Source organism: Primulina eburnea, chromosome 2, assembly GCF_022965805.1.
Source record: "Primulina eburnea isolate SZY01 chromosome 2, ASM2296580v1, whole genome shotgun sequence".
NCBI classification, from domain to species: domain Eukaryota; kingdom Viridiplantae; phylum Streptophyta; class Magnoliopsida; order Lamiales; family Gesneriaceae; genus Primulina; species Primulina eburnea.
The window spans coordinates 804693-822270 of NC_133102.1; the positions used below are offsets into that span (position 1 = coordinate 804693).

General features: G+C 35.3%; 3 protein-coding genes across 32 annotated transcripts; 1 reads left to right on the forward strand and 2 right to left on the reverse strand.

Annotated features, from left to right (window-relative positions):
* Positions 1-2494: 2494 nt before the first annotated feature.
* On the reverse strand, positions 2495-7343 carry LOC140816298 (uncharacterized). 23 transcript variants are annotated; one of them, XR_012114579.1, is made up of 7 exons: positions 6948-7343; positions 6569-6844; positions 6330-6382; positions 6007-6079; positions 3869-4847; positions 3176-3217; positions 2510-3084 (listed from the first exon to the last, which is right to left on the reverse strand). XR_012114579.1 is itself a non-coding variant. In XM_073175510.1 (6 exons), exons 2-5 carry the CDS (start codon positions 6667-6669, stop codon positions 3941-3943), a joined length of 243 nt encoding a protein of 80 aa, XP_073031611.1. In that variant the 5' UTR covers positions 6670-6844; positions 6948-7343; the 3' UTR covers positions 2495-2846; positions 3903-3940. The 23 variants fall into 23 exon arrangements, 4 of the variants coding, with proteins under 4 accessions (XP_073031611.1, XP_073031576.1, XP_073031600.1 ...); XR_012114568.1 differs by having other exon boundaries at positions 2511-3084; positions 3825-4847; XR_012114569.1 differs by having other exon boundaries at positions 2514-2846; positions 3825-4847.
* Positions 7344-7463: 120 nt separating this feature from the next.
* LOC140816360 (calmodulin-binding receptor-like cytoplasmic kinase 3) lies at positions 7464-11779 on the forward strand. 8 transcript variants are annotated; one of them, XM_073175631.1, is made up of 9 exons: positions 7468-7672; positions 8096-8203; positions 8357-8769; positions 8899-9150; positions 9512-9795; positions 10267-10426; positions 10518-10610; positions 10713-11008; positions 11371-11779. In XM_073175631.1, exons 3-9 carry the CDS (start codon positions 8481-8483, stop codon positions 11575-11577), a joined length of 1581 nt encoding a protein of 526 aa, XP_073031732.1. In that variant the 5' UTR covers positions 7468-7672; positions 8096-8203; positions 8357-8480; the 3' UTR covers positions 11578-11779. The 8 variants fall into 8 exon arrangements, with proteins under 8 accessions (XP_073031742.1, XP_073031732.1, XP_073031698.1 ...); XM_073175641.1 differs by lacking the exon at positions 8096-8203 and having other exon boundaries at positions 7464-7672; positions 8653-8769; XM_073175597.1 differs by having other exon boundaries at positions 7468-7688; positions 8134-8769.
* Positions 11780-12451: 672 nt separating this feature from the next.
* LOC140816352 (uncharacterized) lies at positions 12452-16152 on the reverse strand. Its single transcript, XM_073175571.1, has 2 exons — positions 13365-16152; positions 12452-13281 (listed from the first exon to the last, which is right to left on the reverse strand). Exons 1-2 carry the CDS (start codon positions 15997-15999, stop codon positions 12854-12856), a joined length of 3063 nt encoding a protein of 1020 aa, XP_073031672.1. The 5' UTR covers positions 16000-16152; the 3' UTR covers positions 12452-12853.
* Positions 16153-17578: the final 1426 nt, after the last annotated feature.

Consider the following 17578-nt stretch of genomic DNA (forward strand, 5'->3'; position numbering starts at 1 on the left):
TATGCTTAAATCTCTATATATATTTACAAAAAAAAATAGAATTGACTTGAATCTCTATAACTCCTTGTAAAAAAAAATTGAGCTGGGCTACAGCCTAGGACAGACCAAGCATAGGTCCGTCCTTGGCCGGCTGCCATCTCGGGATTTGTCTCAGGGTATGTGTTTCGCTCTCTTCATTTCTCTCTTGCTTGCTTTGTTGCTACCCCTTTGCGTCTTCCGCATTCTTGTATTTTCTATGTGTTCTTCTAATGTTATTTTCCCTCAAAGCTATGTGTGCTCTCTTAAAGAGTTTCATGTAATCATTTTAATTTGGCAGCGGCGCTGCTCAACTCCACAAAAACACTCATAAATTCCTGCTCAAGTTAGATAAATCATTAAAGACAAAAGACAACATTCTAGATATCATAGTTGATGGGCTAGAAAAGCCGAAAGATCATTTCCAAAGTAAGGATATAGAAGACATTTCAACACTAGCCAATGAAATCACTGCTGCTAACCAAACACACAAGCAAAATGGCAAGCAAGCTCAAACAGTTGCACAAAAACGTGTCAAAGAGGAAAACTGAGAGGCGTGATATAATCGATCTTGGAGATCATGAAACTTTTAACACTTATACAAGAAGATTGAAAACGAATGAAACTAATAAAGCAGGGCATTCATGCAATATGAAGATAAAACAAGAACATTAGAGTGAATGAGTTGTGGTTTTTAATAAAAGATGGTTACAGTACTTATGTCTTATAGTAATGCATGCTATCTTTTAGTTTTTGTTTTTACATCCCTTGTGTAATCCCTTATTTTGTTGTTTATAACCTCAACTGAAAGTTATTATCGTACTATATCTTATATAGACATGATGTCTTATTATTATATAGATTTATCTCTCTATCGCCTGCAATTTGTTTATGTCGTCGTGATCCTCAATTTGTCTCTTTTCTTTTGGTTTTACTTCTTCTACTTTTCATGGGGCGGGGTAGACGACCGGCTGCCATCTCGGGATTTGTCTCAGGATATGTGTTTCGCTCTCTTCATTTCTCTCATGCTTGCTTTGTTGCTACCCCTTTGCGTCTTACGCATTCTTGTATTTTCTATGTGTTCTTCTAACATTATTTTCCCTCTCAGCTATGTGTGTTCTCTTAAAGAGTTTCATGTAATCATTTTAATTTGGCAGCGGCGCTGCTCAACTCCACAAAAACACTCTTAAATTCCTGCTCAAGTTAGATAAATCAGTAAAGACAAAAGGCAACATTCTAGATATCATAGTTGATGTGCTAGAAAAGCCGAAAGATCATTTTCAAAGTAAAGATATAGAAGACATTTCAACACTAGCCAATGAAATCACTGCTGCTAACCAAACACACAAGCAAAATGGCAAGCAAGCTCAAACAGTGGCACAAAAATGTTTGTCAAAGAGGAAAACTGAAAGGCGTGATATAATCGATCTTGAAGATAATGAAACTTTTAACACTTATACAAGAAGATTGAAAGCGAATGAAACTAATAAAGCAAGGCATTCATGCAGTATGAAGATAAAACAAGAACATTAGAGTGAATAAGTTGTGGTTTTTAACAAAAGATGGTTAAGTACTTATGTCTTATAGTAATGCATGTTATCTTTTAGTTTTTGGTTTTACATCCCTTGTGTAATCCCTTGTTTTGTTGTTTGTAACATTAACTGAAAATTATTATCGTACTATATCTTATATAGACATGATGTCTTATTATTATATAGATTTATCTCTTTATTGCTTAGTTTGAAAACTTTTGTCAATGAATTGCTTACTCTATAATATTTATTGCATAATTATTGAAACATATATCTCTTTATATATCCCCACGTGCATCGCACGTGCACCTACCTAGTATATATATATATATATATATATTATTCAGATTCTATGTTGACATTACAAGGCAACGGCTACGGTTCTCGTTAAAAAATAAAAAAAAATCACACATCATCTCAGGATATCTGGGTGTTTCTCTCGAGAGCAGGAAAATATTCTTCTTAAAGTATCATCGATGTTTATTTACGAGATTTCTTTTTGTTCTTTGGAAAGTGATTAACAAGAATTTTGGGAACATAGTTTGGGAGAGGGAGAATCTTTTGGAAAATAAAATTCATGTTCAAATTTATTTTCAGGAGAATATAATCGCTTAAACAATATCAAATCATGTCAATAATTTTAGGGTGATTTTTTATAACGGGCATTGTAGGTCAATATATAATTCAATAAAGGAATACTTTGGAAGTAATAATCATATCTAGTCTAGGTATACTAAAAGGGTAACAAAATATTTTGGTGGAAATAAATTAATAATAATGTTTGTTCTTGTTTGGTCGATGTGAAAATACATCTAAAAAATAAAAACAGACTTTCTGAGATTCTTTACAATAATTGCATGCGGAATGGGGAAAGATAATGTACATTAGTTGGTTTTATTCATTTATTTATTTTTTAGAAAGTTCCAAACTGCTATAAATATAAAGTGGTACGATACAATTTAACAAGATTGCAAGCAGTTTAGCGGAACCATTAAAAAAAAACCCAAGTTTCGAGAAACATACTTTGAAATAGTAATTTAACTAAAATTTGTAACCAAAATAATAATAGGAGTGAATATACAATGCCCAAGCTCTGATTTATATGCCATCAAATAATCTCAAAATGCTAAACCAATTTGAATATTCGCATTCTAGCACAGAAACTACTGACAAAAAAAAGAAGAGAGATGTGATTGATATACAAAACGAACCATCTACTACCTATTTGAGATCATAATAATCGTCCAGAAGTTTTTCAGTATAATCTCCAAAAGAAATAGACACGCCAGGCACTATAAACTGTGAGAAAAAAACACCAGAAAAAACTATGAATAAAAACGGAAGCGTAAAATCTGCTATTTTCCTCGGAAACAAAGTTTTTTGAACATTTTTGCCTTCCTACCCTTGCAAGAAATTCTCATAGATTTGTATATTCGTACAAAATTTTTACACAAATATTGAATGCGCATGTACGGTGACTGTTTTCAAGAACAAAATGTAGTGAGGGAAATGGAGGATTGGAATTGATTTTCAGTACCTTATGAAACAAGAAAATGAAACAAGAAATACAGCATTACACATGGATTATCAAGTGGTGATGTAAAAAAAAAGTAAGCCAAAAGACTCACCTCATGAATATTCACTTTCCGGGAAATCTAAGCTTTTCATCCCTAACATGAAAACAGGATCAAAAACTCTCTCTCAGAAACGCCAATACAACTAAAGAGGGATCAACTGTGATAGATACACAACACAGTCCAAAATACATCAAGATAGGCTTATATTATTCAGAGAAGTCTAGTCGAATTGAATTACAATGGGTATTTCCTGTTACAATGGAGATAAATTCCTGTAGTATATAGTACAGGTATCATAAGATTTAGGTCCCAGGTGGTGTTGTCACTTTCATAACAATTCCCCATTCATTCATGCATTTCTATGTAATTAATCAGCTTGCTACATCAATATAAGAATCAAAATTTAGCATAAAATATATCAGGTAGCACATGCACAATGTTTGAAGACATAACCCATAACCAAAAAAAAAATAACTCCCTATACTTATAAGCTGGGCTTCTAGACCTAATCTATCTGGAACACCAACAAATTGTGCAATTATTTAAGGAAAAACTCCATCCCCAACATCGTCTAGGAATGCTTTAGGTGGGAAATCTGAGCCTCAATTTTGTGACAGGAGAGGGATCCAGAAATGTAACAACAGCGCACCATTTTTACTCACTCAGAAGTAGCCATAAAATTTTCGAGAATAGAACATACCTCTCTAAATGGTGCTGATAAAAGTTTAAAGGAATCCAAAGTACCTCTGAAGAGAAGGAAATTAATAAAGGAGACGACCTTTTTGACATCGAGATCGAAGAAGTAGACCTTCATTCTCATGCACTTCGAAACCATTTGATGCTGCACAAGTACAATTCAAGAACCAACTCATTAGATGAGATAATTCAATACTGAAACATCAAATACAAGGTGCAAACTAACGCCTTCCGAGTTCTGAAAAGTAAAGGCCCAACCAAATCAGCCACAAAGCACACACTTGAAAATTCAGAGCTTATAATTTTCATGCATGGTTATTCCGTTTCAAATTCCCAGCAGGACACGTTCTGATATTCCAAACGAGAACATCGCTAGATTTTCAAAGTTGTGGATCTGTTGTTAATCACAGCATGATGACCTTCAAATACATCAGTAATTTGAAAATGAAACACACCAACGGTTAAAAATTAAGATTGAAGGGATTGTATTGAGAAAGGGATAAAGAAAGGAAGAACCTAAGAGATATCTCATAGCAAAATACAAACTAAACGTTCATACATTCAAGAAACTCCATGAAAAAATTGGGAGGACGAGTCAACTGAAGTAAGAAAAGCTTATAATAAGAAATTAGGACAGCAAAGCATTTAAAAAAGTATCGATACACAAAAAATTTACGGGTTATTATCAAAATATGGTGTGTGATGACCATTAGAAATCCAAAATTTAGCTCCATCATAAAACAAGTTATTGGAATTTGCTTAATAGACTATTATCAGATAGCCTGACATATTTTGTAATCACTTAGTTTTTAGATAAACTACCAAACTTAACCTCCATCAACGATATTCTGAAAATCGGTAATAATTAAGGGGTTAAGGAGAAATCCAATAAATCTAGGTGGGTTGACTGTAATAGAAAATCATAAACACTGCTAAGACTTGTAAAAACCAGCTAGCACTCACACGCAATTCAAGTTCTGGCATAGCATCACGAGGCCATATATTTGGCCCACAGTATGAGGGATACCTACAAAAAGAAGACCCCCATTAATGGATAGGAACACTGGTTCGATATTATAATTAGGGATGTTCAAACTTCGGATAAAACCGAAAAAACCGAAAATCCAAACCGAAAAAACCGAACACTAAACCGAACCGAAAACCGAATTTTATAATTCGGATATAAATGTTAAAACCGAAATTAATTTGGTTCGGTTTCGGATTATAAATGTCAAAACCGAACCGACCGAAAAAACCGAAATGTAATTAAATTAATAATGTTATTTTTATTTTATATTATTTATTGAGATGATATTAGTGAATAAAGAATTATTTTGAATAATACTTAGTTGATTGTTGTGTATGTAATTCATTTGTACTTTATATTTAAATATTTTACTAAGAAATCATTTTAAAAAATAACATATTATATTTTATAGTATATTTATATTATTAATTTAAATAATTGTATCAAAACCGAAATAACCGACCGAAATAACCGAACCATTTCGGTAGAAAACTGAACCGAACCGAAAAAAAATGGTTCGGATTTCGGATTGTATATTTGTAAAACCGAAAATCGAAAAAACCGAAATAAAAAACCGAAAACCGAACCGAACCGACCGATGAACACCCCTAATTATAATGCACACAAATCCAAGAAATGAAAAGTGAAGCACAGGAACTAGACGACATATTACTCCTCCCAGAATAGTAAGTTTCAGAGAACTATTCAGCAGATAAGAATAATCAACAAACATATTCCTCATAATAAAATAGCCTTTTCATATGTACTGAACAAATTTGAAAAGATGATTTTTGGTAGTAGACTCTCAACCATTCTTTAGTGTCATATGGCCATATGTATTGACAAATAAATGTGCTAATAGTTTATTTGATTACTTTTATTACCCATTAAATAATAAAGTTACAAAATCATGGTATGGACAAATGAAGCATCATAGCCCTTGAAACAAAAATGGACACACCAAGATTTTATACTTCTGTGGTTCTGGAACAAGTAAATAAGAAAAAGACGAACATAAAATTCATAAAAAAACATGAGAAAGAGAAGTGGGTATAAAAAAATAAATCTCAATCAGTTAAGCTATCAATTACGAAATAAACTTAGAAACAATGCTTATTATTATTATTACTCATTAAAGGGGGGTAGCTTCTACCAATACCGTTCAACATGTGATAGTTCAGTTGTAGGTACATCAAGTATTGGAATAGCTTAGAAGGATCCTTTCATCATATCTGCAGCAAACGAAGTTCCTCAGGGTAAAGAATGAACAATTAAAAGTAACATAGATAGAAATTAATCATATTGATTGTGAAATATTCTCAGCTAAAATCTTTCATTATAAGTTCATGCTAAACTTACTGAAGTTCATACATCCAACTATTATCTCACATATACGCCAGGAACACCACATGCATTCATAAGGTATGTTTACAAAGGAAAGCTTAGTTCCTTTAATTTACTGATAAAGGATCAATATATTACCGGAATTTCCAGATTCAAGCTGCTCCTTGTCATGACTCCATCCGACGTTGTACCTACATGAACTCAACAAACTTTAGGTTAATCAATATTTTATTGGCAGTTGGAGTCGCAATGAATTGCACCATATAGGAAATCCAACTTATACAGCAGTGAGGACTGAAATTAAGCAATGTAAAAAAAGGAATAACAACCAGTAAAAGGTGTGATAGGAAGATTAATCAAGAAATGATTGGCTATACCTGTTATAAAGGACTTCTAATTTTTTTTTATCCGGAAGGTTTGCTAGTCTGTTTAGGAAAACAATATATTCAAGAAAATTAAGAAGCAAGATTTTCTTCATGCCCCAAGTGCATAAAAAAGTCGCAAATTTTAAGTTTATCTAGTCTTTGCCAATTCCTGCAGACGCAGTGAAGTATACCCTGGAACCAACAGAGAAACGGAAAGATAGATGGAATACCCAGGCCATTAGACCCAAATCCCTGCTCTATCTTCCCTGATAAATCTGCACTCTGATCCTATAATCATGAAAAAACAAAAAAAAAAACAAACAAACATCATCAGGGCACCGATAATGACCCAAAAAAAAATTGAAACGTGAAACTTGAAAAAAAAAATGACCTTTAGTTCTGTGTAGGGAATAGCAACTGTAGGAACCGATTGAGGTGAGATTTGAGAAAATATCCGAACCATGGCAGAACGGCACAATTTGGTGGAGATAGCGTAATTTGTAAGCCGCCGGGAGGGAAAACGGGTTCCAATGTTGGAGAGGGGTTGCACTTGCCAAGGCTTCAGCGTATTCATTTGGCGTGATGAAAGTAGCCGGCAACTTTGGACTCCCCGCTGCAATGGCCTGAAACCTTAAAAAAGAATTTCTTTGGACATGGATACGAATAAGGATCACAAATCATTAGGAATAAATTTCGCCTGCTAATTTTTATTATAATTAGAATTAATTTTTATTCCTTTCAAATAAAAAAGAACGAATTTTTATTCCTTTCAGAACAAAAGAATGGATTTTTTTTCATAGAAAGTTTTTTAAGGAAATAATTATATGGTCTATTACCGTGGACCCCAGTAAGCGCTGGCGTGTTATATATAACCCGAGTGGTAAAAATGAAAAAGCGAAACCAAATGTGTTCACACTCCAACAACGGAGCCCACAAATTTTGCAAGATTCTTCAATCTGAAACCGGTCTCTTCAAACTTTCCTTTTATTCTTTTCGATATTATCACTGCGACTATTGAAAATACACACAAAAATACACGTTCACAGCCAAGAAAACACACATACATGTGTGTGTATCCTTTCTCTTGTCCAGCTATCAGCAGCCACCTTTACTCAGGTTTGATTGATGACCTGTCTAAAATTCCCTGATAGATATATGTTGGTATTTATTCTTGGGTATATATTTGGAATTAAGATAAGAGCATATCTGGAAGTTGTCTTCGTTGGGTTCTAGTATATGTTTATTAGCCTTTGGTGGGTTTATGTTAGTTTTTTTTTTCTTTTGAGGGGATTAAAATTAATTTGCGAGTCTCATGATAGCAGAAGTTTAGAGGGCGTGGGGTGATTAAGGGGGTTGGCCTTTAGTATGGTATTGGTCAGTCAAGGCGTGTGGCAGGATCTTCATAGTTCCTGGATAATCAATTAAAAGTCTGATCGAGATAATATCTGTTTTGGTCTGGCTTTTCCATGAGTATCCTGAAGTTTATTGTGAATTGATGTTTTTTGGTTTCTGAGGTTTAAATGTTTCCTTTTGTCGCAGCTGCTTGACCCCTGACATCCTTTTTGGTTTGTTTGAAGGGAACTTGAAGTCAAGGGAGAAGATTTTTTTTCCCATCTTGAGCTATCACACTTTTGCTTCAACTATAATGTAAGAAAATTGGAAGTGATTTGGAAATTTGAGGTGCCGATTTCATCTTCCACTTCATCAGTCTGGGATTAGTTTGTGGAGATTTTGAAGTTGAATTGACAGTTACATTTTGAGATTGTTCCTGAATCTGGCTGGCTTTGTTACTGTAAACAGGGTCAAGCATATGCAATCCAACCGCTGCATATCTTTGGATTGCCCAACTGTATCTTGTCTAATGTCCTGCTTACTTTTGGAGATCCATAGCTGAGGATGCCTCTGCTATCGTTGCGTTTGAAATATGGAATCTTTAGGCAACTCTTCGCTGAAAATTGCGTTTACTTTTTTAAGTCTACTTGTGCTGGTAAAATCCCCCATAATATCTGCTTCGGAGTTTTCGAAGCAGCGGAAGTCATGGGGAAAATTCGATGTTAGGTACTCAGGTGATTTTGGCCATGAATTGTTTTTTGTAGATGGGAAATTGGTGGACAGATACGTATTCTGTGATGCTTTGGAAGACGATTATACGAGACATTGCTTCTTTACAAGAAATATTGGAAAACTCTATTGTGATTTGGATTTTGCAGTAGGTATGCACCATCTTACAATTTTCACTTATTTTTTTTCAGTAGTGAATTTTATTTACCGTTCATAATCTCATTTAGATTTTATAAAACTATCACTGTTGTAAAGCCGGTCTTATGTCTATTGTATCGCAGAAAAGTTGCATTCGCACGTGGGAAGGAAATTTTTAAAAACTGTGGTTAGAGAAGAAAGTGGTGGACATGATAACAATAAAACATCTCAGCATGGTAAAGATAATCACACTGAAATTTCTCTATTGAATCCCAAAATGCTAGCCATGGCAGTCCCTGTTTTCTTTGTTTTAAGTTGTGCCTTAGTTTGCCCATGCTTCCAAGCAAGGAAAAGGGAAACCGGACACACCGTGCTCTCAAAGGAGCCTAATTCAAGTGAGTAAAATCAGTTTTTTTAATTATCCAGTGTTTACATTGCTTTGTTGTAAATTGAATCTTCTTGCCTTCATAAAACCAGTTTTATCACAGTTAAATTGGTCAACTTTGGATTGGACAATCATTTTTACTCTTGGAAGTCCTTTTTACTCGTTTGGAAATTTTTTGGAGCTGCCTGCACACGATCAACGAGTTGTCCATTTGGCATTTCACATGTATAAGCCGCTTATAAAATCTCGTTTGTCTGTGTGTTTGTGCATGTACTCAGATGCACAGCACTTTTGGTGAACTAATAATTTCTCCATACCTTAATCTCACTTTGCTGTAGGTGATAGTTACGTGGTTTTCTCTATCCCTGCAGTTGATTCAGTTTCGTCTTTAGAAAGGAATCCCATGTTTGAAAAGTTTCCAGGAAGTCCACTGAGAGTACCGCCCAGTCCATTGAGAGTGCCGCCCAGTCCTTCGAGATTTTCCATGTCACCAAAACTTAATAGGCTTGGATCTGTCCATCTAAATATGAGCCAAGTTGCCAGGGCAACAAATAATTTCTCACGATCTTTGAGGATAGGTGAAGGAGGGTTTGGAACGGTCTACAAGGCCAAGCTACCAAATGGCCAGGTTGTTGCCATCAAACGAGCAAGAAAGGTACAGAGTTACTTATCTCTATGTTAACCTAATTTTGAGCCATCTGCTTGAATCGTGTTTTTGCTACAGTAAATAATCATAACAGTAATTGCCGAAAGGCATGTTCTCATTGTGGGTGGTGAAGAGGAGTCTGTTATGGAAATTTTCAGATTTCTTTCTCTGTGAATTTTTGGGTCCAGAATTCCATCCCCATTCCCTACATGTATAGATCATTAGCAGTATTTATTTGGACATGACTTATTTCACCTGGGCTGGACAACCCTTTGCTATTATTTCAAATGCTATCTGTTTATAGGTGATACGTATCAACTTTCGTATGGATGATGTTCAAAGTAATTATTGACCCCCTCATGTATGTCTAGTGATGAATAACTGGATATAAAAAAAAATTGCAAATAAAATATGTCTTAGCTATGATCCTCTATCTGATATCTTTTTATCTTTTTGGCTTGAAAACAAATGACGCAACAGGTTGAAGCTCTGCAGAGTGAGTTTAGGAGTGAAATTGAGCTTTTGGCAAAAATTGATCACCGAAATCTAGTCAAGCTACTTGGCTATGTTGAAAAAGGGAATGAACGATTGATTATCACAGAATATGTGCCGAATGGTACACTTAGAGAACATCTTGATGGTAAAGCTTTTTAGATCCTACAATGTCACCAATATTCCTTTTATAGTTACAGAAATATAATACAATTTTTGTGCTAATATTTACTTGGTAGGTCTTAAAGGAGGGAAGATATTGGATTTTAATCAGCGGCTTGAAATTTTGATTGATGTTGCTCACGGCCTGACCTATCTCCATTTGTATTCAGGTAACAACCATTTCTACATGTGTTTGTTTCGGAACCTCTTTATATATTTGAAAAAGAAAATGAAACGTATTATCTGGTTAATTATTGTTTACTTTAATGTAGAGAAGCAAATTATCCACAGAGATGTCAAGTCCTCAAATATTCTGTTGACTGAGAGTGTGAGAGCCAAGGTTGCAGATTTTGGATTTGCCAAGCTGGGAGAAGACTTGGACAAATCGCATGTATCAACCAAAGTAAAAGGAACTGTTGGTTACCTTGATCCTGAGTATATGAGAACAAATCAACTCACAACCAAAAGCGATGTTTACTCATTTGGGATATTGTTATTAGAAATTTTAACTGGTCGTCGACCTGTGGACTTGAAGAGACCACCTGAAGAGAGGGTGATGATTAGATGGGTAAGCTTCTCTCTGTACCTGACTTGGTTATTTGCCATAATCATTGTGCAAAACACAATTTTCTTGATTTTGCCCTTTTGGACGCCATAAATATTTAAAGAGTTAACTTTTCAACAATGTGGTCTGACTTCTTACATAATCTCCTATGCTTAAGAACGTCTGAAACTAACCGAAGTGGAATAAATCTGACTCGCTTCTTTAATTTGCTTTAATAATAAGATCTTGAAGTCAAACTTTTAAAGAAATTCAAAATTGTTGCCTGCTAAATTTATTTATTTATTGCAAAAAAAATTCATGGTTTTTAACCTGAACAACTTGGATCTTGTTTGCTGAACTCATTACTTGGAATGAATGTTATGCAGGCTTTCAAGAAATACAACGAAGGAAAATTTACGGATTTGTTAGACCCTTTGATGAACGAAACTGTTGATGATGAAATACTGGCGAAAATGTTCAGCTTGGCCATTGATTGTGCAGCGCCCACACGAGCTGATCGTCCGGATATGAAAATAGTCGGGGAGCAGCTGTGGGGAATTAGGATGGACTACTTGAGAAATGAAAGGAGATAGATATCAAGATGTCCTAAAGTAAGATACTCGGTGCTCATGTTGTATACTCAGTTGTCCTTGTTTGATACGCAATTGGATTCAGAGGCTGTATCATTTTTTTCAGATTTCAGATTTATATATCACGTGGATGTCAGTTTTAAAATCTTAGTACTGAATTGTTTATTATTCACGTTGTCTTTATAAAAAATGACGGTTTCCAAGATTTGTATATGTTTCTCTAGTTTAATGTACTCGCATCTTATTGTGGTGAAGGTTTTGGTTACTTTGTCTTTTGGGGAGAATCAACCGTATATGTTTTGGAAAAAAAATATTTTGTTATATATCATTCATGTCTTTTGGCTGACACTCGTGTGGTTTGTTCGACGTTGCCTTTGGGTCAAAGTTGATCATATGCTCATTCACTATAAGCTTGCTAATGAATTGTGGGCTAGGGCATTGGAAGAAATGAATATGGTTTGGGTCATACCGAAATCAACACAAGATTTGTTTTTAATGGATCTTGGACAATGGATCGGCAAAAGAGGCAGAATTTTTTGGAAGGTGGTGATTCATTGCATTTGTTAGGATATCTGGCTACAGAGAAATAGAAGAATTTTTGAAGATTTGGAAGACAACGCAGAAGATTGTTTGGAAAAAATTAATATCAAGATATCAAACTGGATTGGAAATATTAGGGGAGTGCTGTCATTTTTTATGTTATAGGATATCTAAGAGCCTATCCAATTGTTAGAAGGGGAGTGCTGTCATTTTTTTATGTGATAATATATGGGTAATGTGAAAAATATATGTATTTTAACTTTTGTCTCAAAGTCAGGGTTGAATAAATCATACCCATATGTGGTTAGTGTACGAATCAAGCACGAGATGTGAGACATCAAGCAAAACTATTTCTTCTGAACCAACCAATTTGTATACATATAAACATCCATCGTTGTAGCCACCACATCGGTATAAACCGTATGTTGCTAGATCAGTTCCCATATATTATTGAAATAAAAATAATTTTAGAAGTCTACAAGTCTTGCGAGCGAGCATGTACATACAAACAAACACCCTATAATTTATATGAGCTGTGATCTACTAATGCATTACTACAGGAGAACGAAAGAGGGAAGCTAAGGTGGAAAGCACTATGCCATGTATTCAGTTCAACAATTCTAACAGCTCTAATACCGTAACAAGTAGAGCCCTCTCTCGAGTCAGAACTGTCTAAAATCCAATGAGTTGTGAGTTGCCAATCAAATCGTTTTGCCCACTTTCCTGAGTTCTTGGATCCTCAAACTATCGATGCAAACAAAGAGTCATTGTGCTCGAGTGACCTCTCTGGCTTTCTGCTGTGGAGAAGTGGAGCAATATCATATTCATTTATGTTTTTCTTCTCTCTGGGTGGACTCTTTTGGCTACACCGGAGCAATATTTGGAGAGCATCCCTCATATTTGGCCTGTTCGAGGGAATACTACCAGTACAGATAATCCCCAGTTTAAGCACACAGACGATTTCATCCATGTATTGAGCCTCCTTTATATCCTCATCCACTGCATCGGCTAAATTTTTACCTTCTTGAATCTGCCGCCAAGTCCATTCAACTAGAGACGTGGTCTCATCTCCACTGTGAGCTTCCCTCCCTGATACCAGTTCAAGTAGGATGACTCCAAAGCTGAATACGTCGATCTTTTCGTTCACTCTTCTCGTTTGAGGGTACTCTGAAATTTTTTGTGAACAGCTGATTTTTAAAAGGAACTTTTGTAAGGAATTTTTTTTTGAGAAAGCGGAAGAAAATGAGTACCTGGAGCGATATATCCAATGGAGCCAGCTACAGCTGACATGGTGTTCGGCTCAGAATTCTTTATCAACGTTCTTGCTAGACCAAAATCTGCAATCTTTGCATTGAATTCTGAATCTAGTAAGATGTTACTTGATTTCACATCTCGATGGATGATAGGCGGTGAACATGAGTGGTGCATGTAGAATAGACCTTGAGCAGCTCCAATGGCAATATGTAGCCTCTTAGGCCAGTCCAATACCACATGATGAACTGAATCTGAGGAAGAATAACGTCTCTTTTTTCCATGGAGCCATCTATCCAGGCTACAATTTTCCATGTACTCATAAACGAGAAGTTTTGATTCCTCACTCGAGATGCAGCAGAGTAGCTTCACTATGTTGGAGTGTTTAATCGAGCCAAGTATCTTAACTTCTGCTAAGAATTCTTTTTCGAGTTTCTGATCCAACTTCGTTGTATCCCATATCTTCTTAACCGCAACAAACTCACCTGATTGACGAATGGGAACACGATAGACTTTCCCAGACCCTCCACTTCCAATTAGATTGTTATCTGTCAAGCTAGATAATATGTTTCTTTCTGTGAAGCTTAACCTCTGGAATGAGGTGAGTTTCCAAGTCGAATCTGATATATCCTTTCTCTTTTGATAACTTCTGAACAAAAAGAAAGCGTACAAGATAGCCACGAGGAGTGCAAGTGAGGCTATACTTGAGAATGCAGCAACAAAATGAGATGAAATTGTTTTCGACTTTTTGGTCTGACTATTACATTGGCTGAGACCTAGTGAAGGGTTATTTGCGCAAAGTCCGGTATTGTTCAAGAAACTCCTGTCAAAAGCTGCATTTTCAAACTCGTCTGGAATTTCTCCATAGAGCTGATTGGATGAGAGGTTGAGTGAAGTTAACTTCAAACGTCCAATTTCAGGTGGGATTTTCCCCGAAAATTTGTTTCTTGACAAGTCCAAGTCCAATAATAGTGGCAAAAAACCAAGTGATTCAGGGATTTCACCAAAGAGCTGGTTTCCGCTGAGATTCAGGAGTGTCAGAGACTTCCAAGAGATCATATTTGATGGGAGATGGCCAGAAAGCCCATTTCCATCCAACGAAAGAGTCTCGAGAAACTGAAGACCAGTCAATTCTTGAGGAATCACACCACTCAACAAGTTGTTACTTGCTTTAAACTCCCTCAAATTCTCCCATGAAGATATTTCAGCTGGAATTGGACCGGAAAACTGATTGTTCTCCAGATCGAGCAACGATAATTGAGGGCTGATTTTAGTCGGGAGCTGACCAGTGAAATGGTTTTCATTTAGCGTCAACTGTGACAAATCTAATGATGTCCATAGCCCATCTGGGATTTCACCTGAAAGACTGTTTTTATGAACGCCAACAGCTTTCAAACTATTGCAATCACCCAGAGACTGAGGTAATTCACCGGACAAGTTATTATTATAGGCAGACACCCCTAAAAGTACCTTCTTAGCACACAGATATTCGGGCAATTTACCGACAAAGTGGTTTTCAAATACTTCAAATTTTCTGAGCATCGAGTATCGGCCAAAATCTGGAGGCAATTCGCCTGATAGATTATTGCTGAACAGCTTGAAATCCATAAGCTTGGGCAATCTACCAATACTTGGGGGTATTTCACCAGATAATTGATTGAAAAACAAAGCCAAACCAGTAAGGTTATTTAACTTTCCAAAATCATCCGGTATTGTCCCTGTCAATTTATTGCTTGAAAGATCAAGAACCTGCATGTTCAAACATTCAATCCTCCGGGGAATGGAATCAGACAATCCATTTTTGAAAAGAAACAAATTTGTTAAGTTGTCGAGAAGAAAGAGATCATCTGGTATGCTACCATTCAAGCCATTATCAGATAAGTCAAGAAACTCCAGAGCTGACATGTTCCCAATACTTTGAGGGATTTCTCCGATCAAGTTTGCTTCGGTCATCCAGAAATTCTTCAGTTTCTTCAACTGAGTGAAACTTGACGGGATTCTTTGTGGTAAAAACCCATTAAGACTCAAGTCAAGCTCTTCAAGATTCGACAGGTCGCCAATATCTGGTGGCAAAGAACCATTAAACAAGTTTCCATAGAGATGAAGAGTTGTAAGACTTGTGAGGCTCCCAATGGCTGAAGGGATATCGCCACTGAAATGGTTGTATCCCAAGTCTAAGTACTGGAGCCGAGGCGAGAGCCGGTTAATATCATCAGGTATCGCTCCAAAGAATGAGTTATTAGAGAGGTCTAAATACTCAAGATTGGAACAACTGTAAAGAGCATCAGGGAAATAGCCAGAGAAAGAGTTGAGTAGAAGATTAAGATACGTGAGGCTACTAAGGTCGCATATGAATGCAGGGATTGTCCCGACGATAGTTCGATTCTTGATCTCTAGTTTCGTGACGGAGCCATTGGTGCAAGTGATTTCAGACCAGGTGCAGTGGTCCGATGAGGGTGTCCAGTGACTAAGGGAAGGGGGATTGGACCAGTTTTGTTTCAGTTGAAGCAATGTGTTAAGTTCTTGATTGGGATCAGAATTTTGCGCGTTTCCATCGAAGGGTAGAGCGAAGATGAGGAAGATGAGAGTAGAGAGGAGGTGGATATGGGAAGGTGATAGGGTTGTTCTGGTCATTTTTTGAGGTGAATTTAAAGTGCATGTGTAGTTGGAAGAGTTTTGAGAGGGAGAAGACGAAGATGGAAGTTGTAATATTGCGGGAATGAAGTCGGGAGAAATTAAAGGATATCACTGTTTGACTTGGAAAACCTTGTTCGAAAATTCAAACAACCTTGTCATTACAGTTTAGATTTGGATAAATTACATAAGATCAATTTTCATTCTAGAAAGTTTTATTCATATTTTACTGATTTGTTCATAATAAATAAGGCCATTTTAAAAAAATCAAGGAATTCAAAGAAATCCAATTTCATTTTTATTTTGAGCTGAGATGAGTCTGTTATATTATATAACGGGTGTCTAACTCTGGAACATCGTCTCAAAATTGAGATTTTGACGTGGGATAAATTATAAGTCATCGACACAAAATATATATTTTAGTGTTTATAATTTGTAAATTTTTTAAAACAATTTAATTATCAATTATTAAATTTAAATACAAAACTATCTTTCTATTTACGAAAGCACTTTAAACAAGATATTTTTTAAAATTCCAATTTTTTTTAAAAAAAGTAGTACTTAGTACTCTCTCAAAGTCTACGGGAGCATTAAAAATTGATTTACGTGAAGTCTTCAACTTTCTTTTCGGATTTTAATTTATAGATGAATTTTGTTTCCCCCTTTTTTTTGACATTTCAATTAATTAATATGAACCACATTAATCATAAGAAAGGCAAAATTATATTTGACAAAAATAACTTTTCAAAGATAACTGATAATTAAGATGCCGTACATGTATTTTTAAATTTAGAGTGAAACAAAACATTATTTTTGTACACATAAATTTACATGTACTTTGTAGTAGTGTTGATTTTAAGTTATTTTCTTACTTGGAAATTATACTTCTAAAACAGAACTTGTAGGCATGTTAGAGTAATTTTTTTAAAAAAAAGAAAAAAAATTGTGTGAGACGCTCTCTCGAGTTGTATTTTGTGAGACACATATCTTATTTAGGTCATCAATGAAAAAATATTACTTTTTATACTAAGAGTATTACTTTTATTGTGAATATCGGTATGATTAACACGTTTCACAAAAGATTTATTCTTTCTAAAATAAAACAAAAATACATTATGTAAGCCCTTTGTTATCTCCCTTGGTGGAATTTGCAGGCCAACGATATTCACAAAACAACTCACGAAACGTTAAAAGAAGTAGATTTTAGAGATTAGGTTGCCTTTATTGACCGAAGACCATTATTGTTAAATTAAAAAATTGACTTTGACCAACCATGGGCGGCCCCAAATTTTTTTTTTAAAAAAAAAATTAAATACTTGGAAGAAATACTTTGATTTTCTAAACAAAATGCATGGAAATTGAGTATTATTTTATTTGAAAAACAGAGATGAATAAGGCTGACGTGATGTCTTCCGTTTGTCCAATTTTTCACTTGTCAACTATCTTCTAGAAAGGGATTATGATTCTATATGATGAATCGCATTTTCAAACTAGTCGAATTTTTAACTAATCCAATAGTTTATTAATTTCTACGCCATGGAATTAATAATCAGTATCAGATTGGGAAAACGAGTCATGT